Source organism: Acinonyx jubatus, chromosome E4, assembly GCF_027475565.1.
Source record: "Acinonyx jubatus isolate Ajub_Pintada_27869175 chromosome E4, VMU_Ajub_asm_v1.0, whole genome shotgun sequence".
NCBI lineage: Eukaryota > Metazoa > Chordata > Mammalia > Carnivora > Felidae > Acinonyx > Acinonyx jubatus.
This window is the reverse complement of record NC_069395.1, coordinates 50,487,255-50,503,070: the sequence shown is the minus strand read 5'-3', so window position 1 is coordinate 50,503,070 and position 15,816 is coordinate 50,487,255. Positions and strand designations below refer to the sequence as shown.

General features: G+C 37.5%; 1 protein-coding gene across 5 annotated transcripts in view; it reads right to left on the bottom strand.

Moving 5' to 3' along the window:
- COP1 (COP1 E3 ubiquitin ligase) overlaps positions 1-15,816 on the bottom strand; it is a 252,752-nt gene that overhangs the window by 212,825 nt on the left and 24,111 nt on the right. For all 5 annotated transcript variants that reach the window (XR_008293057.1, XM_027074264.2, XM_053209222.1 and 2 more), the window contains exon 2: positions 10,318-10,377. Coding sequence is in view for 4 of the 5 variants with exons in the window: in XM_027074264.2 (XP_026930065.1) it covers positions 10,318-10,377 (60 nt within the window). In the remaining variant the exon portion in view is untranslated. The remainder of the gene's footprint in view (positions 1-10,317; positions 10,378-15,816) is intronic.

Genomic DNA, 15,816 nt, shown 5'->3' with positions numbered 1-15,816 from the left:
CCTTCAGTAGAATAAAAAAATCAATTTTAAATTATATATTAGTTTTTACCAAACAGAATGGAAAAATAAAGAAAATATGGTCAAAGTTAAGGAGCACATGTAAATATAAACAACCTTGAGGCGCCTGGGTGGCTCAGTCGGTTGAGTGTCCGACTTTGGTTCAGGTCATGATCTCACGGTTTGTGAGTTCAAGCCCCACGTTGGGTTCTCTGCCCTGTGCCAACAGCTCAGAGCCTGGAGTCTGCTTCAGATTCTGTGTCTCCCTCTCTCTCTCTCTCTCTCTGCCCCTCCCCTGCTTGCACTCTGTCTCTCTCTCAATAACAAACAAACATTAAAAAAAAAAAAAAAAGAATTGTTAAACAACCTCATGTACTGATGAAGGAAATCTAAGTATCACATTTCCAGAAGCCAAGTAGTATGGAAAACCTTACGGTTGCACATTTCCTTTGATGTAATGATTTTATTTCTAGGAGTTTATCCTGAGGAAATGAGCAGAGGTATATACACAGAAAAGTGTCTAAGATTATCTGTAAATAGCAATAAACTAGAAGCAACCAAAACACTAGGACTAAATTGACTAGTTTTGTAAACATCAATCCAATGCAATACATATGAAAAAAACCATATTGCAATACATAATATGCCATGAAAAATAATCTAATAACTATTAATATTTATACCTAGAGAAATAAGATTACAAGAAATTTTTCCTTCCTTACATTATGCATTTCTGTAATGTTTGACTTTTTACAATTGTCTTATTATAATACACTTTTTAAATACTGCTCTACTAAACCACAGAGAAATATCAAACTGACGTGAAAAAAAATTCACTAGGGGCGCCTCGGTGGCTCAATTGGTTAAGTGTCCAACTTCGGCTCAGGTCATGATCTCACAGTTTATGAATTCGAGCCCCACATCGGGATCTGTGCTGACAGCTCAGAGCCTGGAGCTGCTTCGGATTCTGTGTCTCCTTCTCTCTCTGCCCTTCCCCCACTTGTGCTCTGTCTCTCTCTGATTCTCAAAAATAAATAAACATGAAAAAAAATTTTTAACAGAAGTTACTATATCAGTTTCTACTGACTAAAAATCTCTAACATAGTGCATACAGTACAATCTCATTTCTATTTTTAAAAACTGAATATGTGTACATTTAAAATAACCAAAAAAGACATTCATCATTATGTTAATAATATATGCCTCTGGATCATATAATTATAGGAAATTTTTTCTTTGTAGATGTTTACAAGTGTCTATAGTAAAACAGTACTGCTTCTAACCTTTTCTAATCAGAAAAAAATTATTTGTAAGAAATTCTAAGGGTGATTAGAAAGATGATTCCTAAAAAGATAGCACCTCTTTTATTCTGTATTCACATTACTATAAATTTTTAATTTTTATATCTTACTTCACTCTACCTTATCAAAACAGAAACCTACATCCATTAGGTTTCTCTGTTCTAATTATCAACTACTTTCTCATCTCCCATTTATTACTTCCAAGATAAGTAAAAAGAAGACATCCTAGGGAATTAATGTAGCAGTGGTCTTAGGCCCAACACAAGGACCTAAAGGTCAGAGTAAACGGCTGGCACATAAGAGGCACTCAAATACATATTAAATAATATGCACAGTATTCCAGAAATAATATCACCTCTTGCAACTATGACAAGGCTAGGATTACTGTATTAGCACAAGATAGGCTGCATATCTGCCAGAAAGTTTCCTACATGGAAATTTCAATGAAAGAAATAATATACTAAATGTTTAGAAGCATAAAGCAAATATGCAATTACAATATATTAAGATTCCATGTTCACAACATGAAAACATTTATAGTCTGCTTAGGGAAAACAGAAATGAGTTAATATTACCAGAAAATATTCCCACATGGCAAGATTTTACTCTTAAAAAAATCTGCAAGTTGAAAAAAACCAAGTCATGAAGTAGAGTATCTGGGAAGGTATTAAAGATGAGATAAGGGGTTGACAGATAAGCAGGAGTCCATTTTGGGTTTTACCAAATGATAGAAATGAGCAAATATGACAAGTAGAACAAGCTGAGTTGTTAACCCAGTGAAAGAGGTTGTCAATATTCCTGAAATTATCCCAGAATCCAACAGAATGTCCTCCTCTCCTCTCTTCAGCATTCTAATCCTGTCCCTTGTTAGTAGGTTTACTACCACACTCCTAGAAGAAAAACCAGACTAGGACACAGCCAGAAGGAACTGACCTCAGAAGCAAAAGTTCAACCGACTTTTCCACACTGCACTGAAAATATCCATCTATGCTATAAAACGAAAATGCATCAAATTACATACCACAGTATAAGCTGACACGACAACAAAATGAATCAAGTTTACCATATAGCATATACTGCCTCACTACCACCCCAGATGGATCTGCCCTACTCTGAGAAACAGTAACTATCTTATTTTGTACTCATCTGTGTGTGTGTGTGTGTGTGTGTGTTTGTACTATTCATTCATTAAAAGCAAAATTTTGTTTTAATTCATCTGTCCTTCAATGTCTAGCACAATATCCTCTTAGAGTTGGAACTAAATAAATACTGAATGCATGAAAAAACTAACTCTACTTCGCCATCACCAGCACAGATGCAGTATTTTGGAATCCAAAAGAAGCATAAGTATCTAGACTAGTGATCAAAATAGGGAGGATAGAAGGATATATACCTGGGTCTACCTGAGAAGTTTTCAAAAGCTACTCACACTGCAACTGTTAAAAATAAGAATTCAGGGAGCGCATGGGTGGCTCAGTCACTTAAGCATCTGACTTCGGCTCAGGTCAGGATCTCACAGTTTGTAAGTTCAAGCCCCACATCGGGCTCTCTCTGTCAGTGCCGAGCCCATTTCAGATCCTCTATCCCCCTCTCTGCCCCTCCCCCACTCACTCTCTCTCTCTCTCTCTCTCTCTCTCTCTCTCTCAAAAACATTTAAAATAATAATTATGATGATGATGATGATGATGATTATTCAGGGGGCACCTAGGTGGCTCAATCGGTTAAGCATCCAACTCGTGGACATCCAATCGTAGGATGGACCCCTACACTGAGCTTCCCACTGAGCGTGGAGCTTGCTTAGGGTATTCTCTTTCTCTCTCCCTCTGCCCCTCTGCCCCGCTCATGCTCTCACTCTCTAAAATATAAACTGGGGCAACTGGGCGGCTCAGTAAGTTAAGTGTCCAACGTCAGCTCGGGTCATGATCTCGCAGTTGGTGGCTTCGAGCCTCGAATCAGGCTCTGTGTTGACAGCTAGAGCCTTGAGCCTTCTTGGGATTCTGTGTCTCCCCCTCTCTCTGCCCTCCCCTGCTTGTACTCCGTCTCTCTCTCTCTCATTCTGTTTCTCTCGCAAAAATAAACTATAATTAACTAATTAATTCCGTGCTAGGGTGTGCTGACATAAATGGGTGTCTATGTCCTCTACTAAGCGTATTTCTGATAATGAAGAATGAGTATTTTGAAGTTTTGCCCTTTGCAACAACATGGATAGACCCAGAGGATTTTATACTAAGTGAATTAAATCAAAGAAAGAGAAATACGACATGATTGCACTTATATGTGGAATCTAAAAAACAAAACCAAAGAACAAACAATCAAACAAACAGAAACAGACTCCTATAAATACAAAGAACAAACTGGTAGTTGCCAGAAGGGAGAGGGATGGGCAAAATAGGTGAAGAGGATTCAAAGGTACAAACCTCCAGTAATAAAATAAGTAAGTCATGGAGATGAAAAGAACAGCATAGGGAATATAGTCATAACATTATAATAACATTGTATGATGACAGCTGGTAACTACACTTATTGTGGTGAGTACTAAATAATGTAGAGAATTATTGAATCACTATGTTGCACACATGAAACTAATATAACAATGTCAACTATACTTTAGTAATTTTTTTAAAATGAGTATTTCTCGGGGCGCCTGAGTGGCTCAGTCGGTGAAACAGCTGACTTCGGCTCAGGTCATGATCTCATGGTTTGTGGGTTTGAGCCCCGCATCGGGCTCTGTGCTGACAGCTCAGAGCCTGGAGCCTGCTTCTGATTCTGGGTTTCCCTCTCTCTCTGCCCTTCCCCTGCTCATGCTGTCTCTCTCTGTCTCTCAAAAATAAATATTTAAAAATTTTTTTGTCTAATAAAATGAGCATTTCTCTATAGATGTATGATTACTATTTATTAAGTATATGCCTATCTATAAGATATAAATATACTTGTTTTTTTAAACTTTTGGAGCATAATTTTTATTTGGGAACAGCCTCTAATGTACAGAAAACTATGCCACTTTAACCATACAAAGACCTCTTCAAATGTTTTCTCAAGCCCTCTATTCATCTACCCCTAACACACACAAACTTTCTGGTTTCTCTTCATTTTTCTGTAAGTAATTGTAGACACTAGGGTAAATGGAGCCCTTATCATAAATATCTTTTTCTCTCTGTAAATAGGGATCAGTACATACAGAAAAAAATCAGAGTAATTTTTTAATAAGTCTGTTATTCTACAAATAATCAGAAAATTCTCAAAAATAAAAGGGGGGGGGGACTATAAAAACAGCAAGGACAAATCAGTACCAGTCGTCATATATAATAACCAGGTATAAATAAAGAGTAGGAGCACCTGGGTGGCTCAGCCAGTGGAGTGTCTGACTCTTTTGATTCTGGCTTAGGTCATGATACCAAGATCATGGGGATTGAGCCCCACGTCAGGCTCCACACTGAGCATGGAACCTGCTTAAGATCCTCTCTCTCTCCCTCTGCCCCCTCCCCCACTCTCTCTTTCTCTAAAATGAGAGGCGCCTGGGTGGCTCAGTCGGTTAAGCACCCAACTTCAGCTCAGGTCATGATCTCACGGTCCATGAATTCGAGCCCCATGTAGGGCTCTGTGCTGACAGCTCAGAGCCTAGAGCCTGTGCCAGATTCTGTGTCTCCCTCTCTCTCTGCCCCTCCCCCACCTAAATGCACACACGTGCTCTCTCTCTCAAAAATAAACATTAAAAAAATGTTTTTAAATAAAATGAAAAAAAAAACTAACAAGAAGATGCAAAATGATGGATTAGTCAAAAGTCCCAAAAGACAAGCAGATATGCTGAAAGATGACAACACTGAGAAATGCTATTATAATTACTCTGTAATAAAATGAAACAGTAAATCAGAACTTGGTAGACATGAGGTCTGAGAAGCAAGGTGCAGAGGACAAGCTGGAGGCACCAAAGAAAAGGAGCAAACCTTATCTCTACATCACAAAGAAGCCAGATTTCTTTCATTATACAATTAAGTTTGGTTAGACAACAGCTAATAACAGACTGACTGTCAAGCGGGAATAGTGTCTCCATCCTGTTACTAGGAAAGAGTTACCATTTATGAGTGCGATAAAGGATAAACAGTTCATATGGTCCAATCTGATTTAGTGTTAATAATTTGGACGAAGTCTGGAAACAGCAATACCGCTTGGCTCCAGATTACCAGCCAAGGTTAAGTTAGCAAGGAGTTGATCCAACAGGCTAGTGTTAATGATTGAAGTTCCACCGCATTACATGACAGAATAGGATAAATAATGAGCTTTTGCTTTAAACAAAAGTACAAAATGCCTTACAGTTTCGTAACCCTGACAACAGGACTGCCGGCCTCCAAGTTTCCTAGTTCCTGCCAACCTTATAGTCTCTATTCTACCAAAACCTGTTCTCTGGTAGGTATTTTAAAACATCTTCATATCAGGTTACAACAACTTGCGTTATAACAAGGATCTAAACTTAAAACGATTTTTATTTGAAGGGAAAAACAGATACTTACGAAATCAATGGGGTTTTCCAACAATGATGTAAGGACACACCATGAAGATTATAGGACTCAATGAAAAGGCCAGGTTTATTTAATTATAAAGTCAATCAGTAATTTATTACACTTTACAACTTACTGAATTATTGTACCGATTTAGCAGACTCTGCAACGTCCTTTTAAAATGCCGCAGCAAAAACTGGACAGCGACATGCAGAAAAATGAACCTGGACCAGTTTCTTACACCATACATAAAAATAAACTCAAACTGGATGAAGGCCGTAAGACAGGAAGCCATCAAAATCCTCGAGGAGAAAGCAGGCAAAAACCTCTTTGACCTCGGCCTCAGCAACTTCTTACTCAACACATCTCCGGAGGCAAGGGAAACAAAAGCAAAAATGAACTATTGGGACCTCATCAAAATAAAAACCTTCCGCACAGCAACGGAAACAATCAACAAAACTAAAAGGCAACTGACGGAATGGGAGAAGATAGTTGCAAACGACATATCGGGTAAAGGGTTAGTATCCAAAATCTATAGAGAACTTAACAAACGCAACACCCAAAAAACAGATAATCCAGTGAAGAAATGGGCAAAAGACATGAATAGATACTTCTCCAAAGAAGACATCCAGATGGCCAAATGACACATGAAAAAATGCTCAACTTCACTCATCATTAGCGAAATACAAATCAAAACCACAATGAGATACCACCTCACACCTGTCAGGATGGCTAACATTAACAACTCAGGCAACAACAGATGTTGGTGAGGATGCGGAGAAAGAGGATTTCTTTTGCATTGTTGGTGGGAATGCAAGCTGGTGCAGCCACTCTGGAAAACAGTATGGATGTTCCTCAAAAAATTAAAAACAGAACTACCCTACAACCCAGGAATTGCACTACTAGGTATTTATCCAAGGGATACAGGTATGCTGTTTCAAAGGGACACATGCACCCCAATGTTTACAGCAGCACTATCAACAACAGCCAAAGTATGGAAAGAGCCCAAATGTCCATCGGTGGATAAATGGATAAAGAAGATGTGGTATATATATACAATAGAGTATTACATGGCAATCAAAAAGAATGAAATCTTGCCATTTGCAACTACGTGGATGGAACTAGAGGGTATTATGCTAAGTGAAAGTAGTCAGAGAAAGACAAACATCATATGACTTCACTCATATGAGGACTTAAGATACAAAACAGATGAACATAAGGGAAGCAAAAATAATATAAAAACAGGGAGGGGGACAAAAACATAAGAGACCCTTAAATATGGAGACCAGAGGGTTACTGGAGGGGTTGTGGGAGGGGGGATGGGCTAAATGGGTAAGGAGCATTAAGGAATCTACAGCTGAAATCACTGTTGCACTATATGCTAACTAATTTGGATGTAAATTTTAAAAAATAAATTAAGTAAAATGGTAAAAAAAAAAAAAGAAAAAGAAATTTAAACACACACACACACATAAAGATATACCACAGGAAATATAAAAGAGGAGGGCAGTTAGGAAAAATTAAATCCTCATTTTATTTTATTTTTTATGACCTGAGCAAAAGTCGGGTGCTTAACCAACTGAGCCACCCAGATACCCCAATGTTAATTTATTTTTGAGAGAGATAGAGAGAGACAGTGTGCAAGCAGGGAGGGGTAGAGAGAGAGGAGACAGAATCTGAGGCAGGATCCAGACCCTGAGCTGTCAGCACAGAGCCCAACACGGGACTCGAACTCACCGCTGAGATCATGACCTGAACCAAAGTCTGACCCTTAACCAACTGAGCCACCCAGGCACCCCTAAGTCCTCACTTTATAATTTGGATCAAACGTCACACCTTCAACACTATGAAAGAAAAGGATGTGAAGCAGTAGGAAGAGAAGGGGGAAGAAGGAGAGCAGCAGCAGAAGAGACAGGTTGAGTCACCAGACAAAGGTAAGTTTTAGAGCCAGAACCGGAATCCTGGTTTACCAACTTCAAGACCCTGGTGTTTTAGCTCTGTATCAGTAGTTCTCACCTGAGGGCAATTTTGTCCCTTACATGATATCTGACAATGTCTGGAGACATTTTTGGTTGTCACACTTGTGGGAAAAGGGACGGCTACTGGGTAGAGGCCAGGATAATGCTAAACAATCAACAATACCCAGGGTAATCAGCCACAACAAGGAATTATCCAGTCCAATATGTCAATACTACCAAAGGTTGAGAAAGCCTAATCTGAATCATCCAATTTTCCAGAAATGAAACCCCAAAGTCCCGAAGGGACATACATGTTTCATATGGAATGCTACAGTGCTGGATCAATTAATGAACCAAAGAAAACACTACTGTTAAACAATCAGCCTTAAAAGACTAAGACCATACATGTATCAACCTAAAAGCAAGACACATGTGACCAGAATTTCAGTAGCAATATACCGCAGAAAGTGATTCATGAACGGTAATAATGTCAATGCAATGATATACCAGGAAATCAAAACTATTTAAGGAAAGATGGCCTTTATTTAAAAACCGGCCAAAAAAAATTCTAAAGAATACACCATCACTCCTTACTGGTGATAACTTACGAGAAGGTATACAAATAAGGCTTGAAAAATGGTGACATTTACATTTCATGTACATCTTTCTGGACAATAAAAGTTGTTTTTTAACCAAGAGTACATATGGCCTATTTTAGTAACTTGTATTTTAAGAAAAAACCGTGCAAGCCAAGAAAGCTATTTTTATTCTAAACTTCTTTTTAAATGACTGGCAGATTGGATTCACCTATCAGTGATGCATCATGCTCCAAATCAACCTAAAGTACTTACAAAATGACACCCCTGACTAATGAATATCAATCTACCAGATACTGTACTCTATTTCAGAATAAAATCAGGAGTCTAACTTCAACGTGAATTAGAATATAGGGACTATTAGAACACAACAGAAATACTAAGCCAAAAATACATCAACAGTGTAAATTTATGGAGATGATTGACTAGAAATAGAATACACCATCTCCAATCAAAAAAGCACATAAAAGGGGCGCCTGGGTGGCTCATTCAGTTAGACCTTTAGCTCAGGTCATGATCTCATGGATCTTGAGTTCAAGCCCCACATCGGGCTCTGTGCTGACAGCTCAAAGCCTGTAGCCTGCTTCAGATTCTGTATCTCCCTCTCTCTCTCTCTGCCCCTCCCCCCCAAAAATAAACAAACATTAAAAAAAATTTTTTACACGAAAAAATAAGCAAAAATAAATTAAACATACACAGATTACATACCCATTAGGATAGCTACTGTTAAAGAGAAGAAAAAAAAAAAACAGAAAATGACAAGTGTTGGCTAGAATGTTGAAAAATTGGAACTCTTGTGTACTGCTAGGGGAAATATAAAATGGTATAGCAGCTATGGAAAACAGTATGGAGGTTCCTCAAAAAATTAAACACAGAACTACCCAATGATACAGTAATTCTGCTTCTGGGTATATACCCAAAAGAACTGAAACCAGGATCTCGAGATATTTATATACCAATGTTCAAAGCACCACTCTTAACAAGAATTAGAGGATGAAGGCAATCAAGTGTTCATTAACAGACAGATGAATAAACAAATAAAATATTATATACACACAATGGAATACTATTCAGCCTTAAAAAGGGAGGAAACTGACATATACTACAAGGATGAAACTTGAGGACATGATGCTAGGTGAAATAAGCAAGTCACAAAAATACAAATAACTATTTGATGCCACTTACATGAAGTATCTAGAATAGTCAAACTCACAGAAACAAAGTAAAATGGTGACTGACAGAGGCTAGGTAGGGGAAGGGGAGAAACCCTTCAAGTAAGGGTATAGTTTCAGCTTTGCAAAATAACAAAGTTCTGGAGGTTAATTGCACAACAATGTGAACAAACTTAACAGTACTCAACTTAAAACTTGAGATGGTAAAATTTATGTTATGTGTATTTTACCCCCACTAAAACTTTTTTTAATATACAGATGAATGTGACATATATACAAGACTAAGCAACTAAAGATAACACTGAGTAAAATGTTAAAATAGAAAACACAGATCTTTTTAATCCCCTAGATCCTTTTCGAATGACTTTCTAACCTCCTTTCCTGGGCCTCACACCTATCCCCAAAATGAGTTAAAGGTGCTTCATGCTTCAACCTAATTATCCAACAACCCCATTTTTCTAAAACGGTAATCAAAGCTCTGTAGCAATCAACCCAAAAGTCTTAAAATCCATCTATAAGGGCAATAGTAAATTTCACAATTACAAATAGTAAATTTGTAAATAGTAAAATTGTGAAATAGTAATTTCACAATTACAAATAGTGAAATTTACAAATAGTAAATTTCACAAAAATTATGCACCAACCATATGCTTACTGACTTGAGCTGTTGAACCTGTAAAAATATATCAAAGAAATTACAAAATAACCAAAATTATTTTAAAAACATAACTTCTTGCTGGCTACATTTACACACAAGTTAAAAATCAAGACAATTTTGCTAAATGAAATCATCTTACCAAAAGCTGTGGCCACATTTCGTCATGTATGCTTCCTCAATCATATCAAAGCAGATAGGGCTAAAAAGAAAATAGGAAAATAATTGACACATTTTTTCCAGCAGAGTGATTACAAATTGACAAGGCTAGTAACAATACCAACAAAATCGTATTTCAATATATAGCTAAGACTTCAAATATTCTATCAATGAAACAGAATTTCTGTTGAGTTGAAGGTACTTTAAGGGATTGGTGGTAAAATAACAATTTGTTCAAGATAGGTCTAAGTCACCAAGATCTAAGTTCAATTAAATGAGTAAATTAAAATGGCCCCAATACTTTTTAATTTTTAATAATGCAATGCAGTCACAAGAGTCCTTAGGAGTTCTACTACCATTCACAATCATCCCTATACTCAAAAGCACCTAACTCAAATGCTGTTTTACTTTCTATTTCAAAAAAAAAAAAAAACAAACACACTAGTTTCCCGAGTGGCAAACTTACAATTCCATTATCAATAACTCTTCTAGATAAGGAAGATGGTAATTATAGCTAATACTTACAAAGCACAAATGGCATCCATTAAAATAATATTAATTCGTAATTTTTTCAACAAAAGTGTTGGTAGGTACATATTACTAGACTTATTTAATAAGGAAATCGAGGCACAAAGATGTTGACGTCATACAGTTAAGAAGTAACAATTTTCAAACTTAGCTCCATGCTCTTAACCACTATTCTATACTAATTCCAGATACTGCAAGTTAAATACCAAGTCGTACCAACATAACCACAGAGTTCTGGCTAACAAAAGGTAGTTATCAATCTGAGAGGCCACTATCTACCAGAAAAAGACAAAGTCTTGTAAAATGAGATGTCCCTTTATCCTTGCCTCTTTTCCCTTCGGAAACCTCTGATAACGTCTCTAGAGATACAACAGCCATCTTCTGACCAAGAAGACAAAAAATGGTAAGCTAGAAAAATAGGATACTGTTCCTTGATGACATCCTTGAGCAATCTCATCATCTATGGATTGCCTAACTCTGGACTTCACATTACATAAGAAAAGTAAATTCTCACTTGTTTAAGGCAGTATTTATCAAGTTTTCTGTTACTGGCATACAAATCAGATCCCTACTGACAATACATGACATTTAAATTATAAAATGAAAATTCACCCACTTCTTCAAGAAAAATTTCCTGGGCATAGCTACTATCTTAGAATGTGAAATCATGTAAAAAAAAAAGTTATAAAATCAGAACATTGCACATGCTCAGAGTTTCACCACATACAGTGTGTTGGCTTAAACGGCACTGGTTTTGTCAGCCTCTCTCTGCTGGAATGAGAAAAAAGAGCTCTCCTAAATGCAGGGATTTGGTAATTTCTCTTTTGAAACCAAGTCCATCTTGCTCCTGTTTGATGGAGTTAAGAAACCAGGGTTGGGGGTCCCTACCAAGAGCGTGTGGATGCACTGTGTAGGCTGATCCCAGTTGTGGATGAAGGGTTTTGAAGAGCAGATGTGGAAAGGACAGATTTTACTTCATAAGTACAGTTGGTCACTGGCTGCTGAGGCAGATGTCTTAAGGCTCAAAACCCAGAGTGGAAGGTATGTTTATGCCCTCTCCTTTTTTTAAAGACTTTATTTTTTTTTTTTTAGCAGTTTTAGGTTTGTAACAAAATTAACAGGTAGGTACAGAGATTTGCCATATATTCTCTGACCCAAACACATGCACAGCCTTTGCCATTATCAACATCACTCACCAGAATGGTACACTCCCCCCACCCCCCGCCACCAGCCCCGGGGATGAACTTAAACTGACACATCAAAATCAACAAAGTCCACAGTTTACCTTATGGTTCACTCTTCATGTTGTACATTCTATGGGTTTGAACACAAGTATAATGACATATATTCATCATTATAATACAGATTGTTTCTCACTCTCCTAAAAATCCTCTTTGCTCTGCCTATTCATCTCTCTCTCCTCATCCACAATCACTGATCTTTATCTTGCCTCCACAGTTTTGTCTGTTCCAGAATGTCATATTTGGGATCATACAGTATCATAGCTTTTTCAGATTGGCTTCTTCTGCTTTGTAATATGGCTTTCGGATTTCTCCACGTCTTTTCAAGGTTTGATAGCTCATTTCTTTTTAACGCTGAATAATATTCCACTGTCTGGACGTACCACAGTTTACTCATACCATCTACTGAAGGACATCTTGGTTGCATCCAAGATTTGGCATCTATAAATATAGATGTTATAAGCATTCAAGTGCAGGTTTTTGTGTCTACATAAGCTTTTAACTCCTTTGGGTAAATATCAATGAGTGCCTAGTTAAATTATACGGCAAGAATATGTTTAGTTTTATAAGAAATCACCAAACTGTCTTCCAAAGTGGCTACACCATTTTTTCATTCCTACCAGCAAAGAATAAGAGTTCCTGTTGCTCTATAACCTCCTCGCATTTGGTGTTGTCAGTCCTCTAAGTTTTAGCCATTCTAATAGGCATATAGTGACACCTTGTGGTTTTGATTTGCATTTCCCTGATGATATATGATGTACAGCATCTTTTCATATGCTTATTTGCCATCTATGTGTTTTTTTTTAATATGAAATTCATTGTCAAATTGGTTTCCATACTATGTGTCTTTTTTGGTGAGGTGTCTGTTGAGGTCTTTGGTCCATTTTTTAAATCTTATTATTTTTAAGAGTTCTTTGTATATTTTAAATAAAAGTTCTTTATGAGATATGTCTTTTACAAATATATTCTCCCAATCTGTGGCTAATACTTCCATTTCTTAACAGTGGGTTTCATAGAGCAGAATTTTTTTTTTTAATGTTATTTACTTATCTTGAGAAAGAGAGTTGAGCAAGTGCACACAAGTGGGGGAAGGGGCAGAGAGAGAGTTAGACAGAAAATCCCAGGCAGGCTCTTGTGTGCTGTCAGCATAGAGCCTGACACAAGTCTCCATCCCAAGAACCATGAGATGATAACTTGAGCCGAAAACAAGAGTCCAACCCCGCATACCAACTTTTTAAACAGCTCTTCTAATAAATCATGTTTAAAATTTGGGGAAAAATGGAGCACCTGGGTAGCTCAGTCAATTAAGCATCTAACTCATGATTTCAGCTCAAATCATGATCTCAGGATTCATGAGATTGAGCCATGCGTCATCAGGCACTGAACTGACAGCATGAAGCCTGCTTGGGATTTCTCTTTCCCTCTCCCTCTCTGTCTCTCTGCCCCTCCCCACTCGTGCATGTGCTCCCTCTCAAAATAAATAAACAACAACAAAGATTTGGGGGAAAAGACCTTTCTGTTCCCAAAGTAAGTATGTTTATAAATTTTTTTTTAATTTTTTTTTTTTTAACGTTTATTTATTTTTGAGACAGAGAGAGACAGAGCATGAACAGGGGAGGGTCAGAGAGAAAGGGAGACACAGAATCTGAAACGGGCTCCAGGCTCTGAGCCGTCAGCACAGAGCCCGACGCGGGGCTCAAACTCACGGACCGTGAGATCATGACCTGAGCTCAAGTCGGACGCTTAACCGACTGAGCCACCCAGGCGCCCCAGTATGTTTATAAATTTAAGTAATAATACCATCGTACCTGTTATGCTGCATTAACTCAGGTTTAGAAGCAAGATGCAGAATGTCTTAAGAGACTGACCTTAGTCCAGACTTCCATCAGTGCCACCAATGAACATTTTAAAGTTGGCCCCAGCACGTAGAAGAATCAACCGTAAATACCTATCAATACTTTCTCAGAAATTCCAAAATTTTTAAACATTCATACATTCAACAAATTACATATTAGGTACTGACTACATACCAGACACTGTTCTGGATACCAAGGGCAAAGAAGTGAATAAACAAAAATCCCCTCATGGTTCTATAATCTAGTGGGAAAGACAGACAATAAACAAGATAAATAAGGTAGACCTTATATGATAAGGTTAGATAGAGACAAAGATAAGGAAAAAATTAAGCAGGGGAGGAGGACAGGAAATGTTAGATTGGGTTAGACAGAATAGTAAGAGAAGCCTCAATGAGAAGCTGACATTTGAGTAACTATTTCAAAGTAAGAGGGAAACAATCTACACAGAAATCTGGAAAAACAGCAACCAAAAAGTAAGAACAAGTACAAATGCCCTGAGGCAGGAGTATACCTGATATGTTCAGACTACCAAGGTGGTCAGTGTAGAGTAGAATAACCAAGTGGGAAAATACTAAAGATCAGGCCAGAGAAATAATAAGGGGCCATATAAAAAAAATTAAATTAAATTAAATTAAAAGGGGGGGCACCTGGGTGGCTTAGTCAGTTAAGCATCCGACTTTGGCTCAGGTCATGATCTCGCAGTTCATGGGTTTGAGCCCCACATCAGGCTCTGTGCTGACAGCTAAGAGCCTGGAGCCCACTTCAGATTCTGTGTCTCCCTCTCTCTCTGCCCTTCCCCAGTTCGCACTCTGCCTATGTATGTCTCTCTCTCAGAAATAAATACACATTAAAAAAAAAAACAAAACACCTCTCTTGAAACATGTTAAGGACTTTGGATTTTACAGTGAATAAAGCAAGAATTTACTGGGCAATTTAGAACAGAATGGCCCAATGTGACAAAGCAATAAACCAGATCACTCTACCTTATACATTGAAAGAAGACTAAAGGAAAGCAACTGTAAAACTAAAAGCTCTTATAATAATTTAGCTGAGAAATGACACTGGATTAAATGATGATAGTAGCAGTGAAGTTGATGAGAAGTGATCAGATTCTGATATAATCTGAAGGCAGATCTTTGGTTTGCTACGGATTAGATATTAGCTATGAGAAAAATGAATCATGGATTTTAAGCTGTAAACTGGAAGAAATTACAGTAAGTTTATTTCACAGAGAGCTCTAGCATTCATTAGTTTATTTAAAAAAAGAGAGAGCAGGACTATAATACATGTCCTGTCGTGTGTTCCTCCAATACCAAAAGTTGTATGCAGTACCTAAAAATTACCATCAGATGAGTTTAAACAGAAGTATTTTAGGAATGGCTTCTGAGTAACGTGTGAATTAAGAAAGTTTCCATTCTTTTTACCAGAGCTAACTTTTTTTTTTAATGTTTATTTTTGAGTTAAAGAGAGTAAGCGGGGGAAGTACAGACAAAGTGGGGAACAGAGGATCTGAAGTGGCTCTGCACTGACAGCAGAGAACCCAATGTGAGGATAGAACTCACAAACTGTGAGATCATGACCTGAGCCAAATTCGGACACTTAACCAACTGACCCACCAGGTACCCCTACGAAAGCTAATTTTTTATCCCCATTAAAGATCAAGACCTCGGCAAAAAAAAAAAAAGAAATTCAACAAAAATTAATCCTAGCCATACCACCTACAACTTTCTAACTTTGAGTCAACTGTTAAACCTAATCCTGTTTTCTCATTTGTATAACTGGAATGACAGTTACATCACACAATCACTGTACTGATTAACAAAATATCTATGAAGTACTCAGAACAATTCCCGGTAT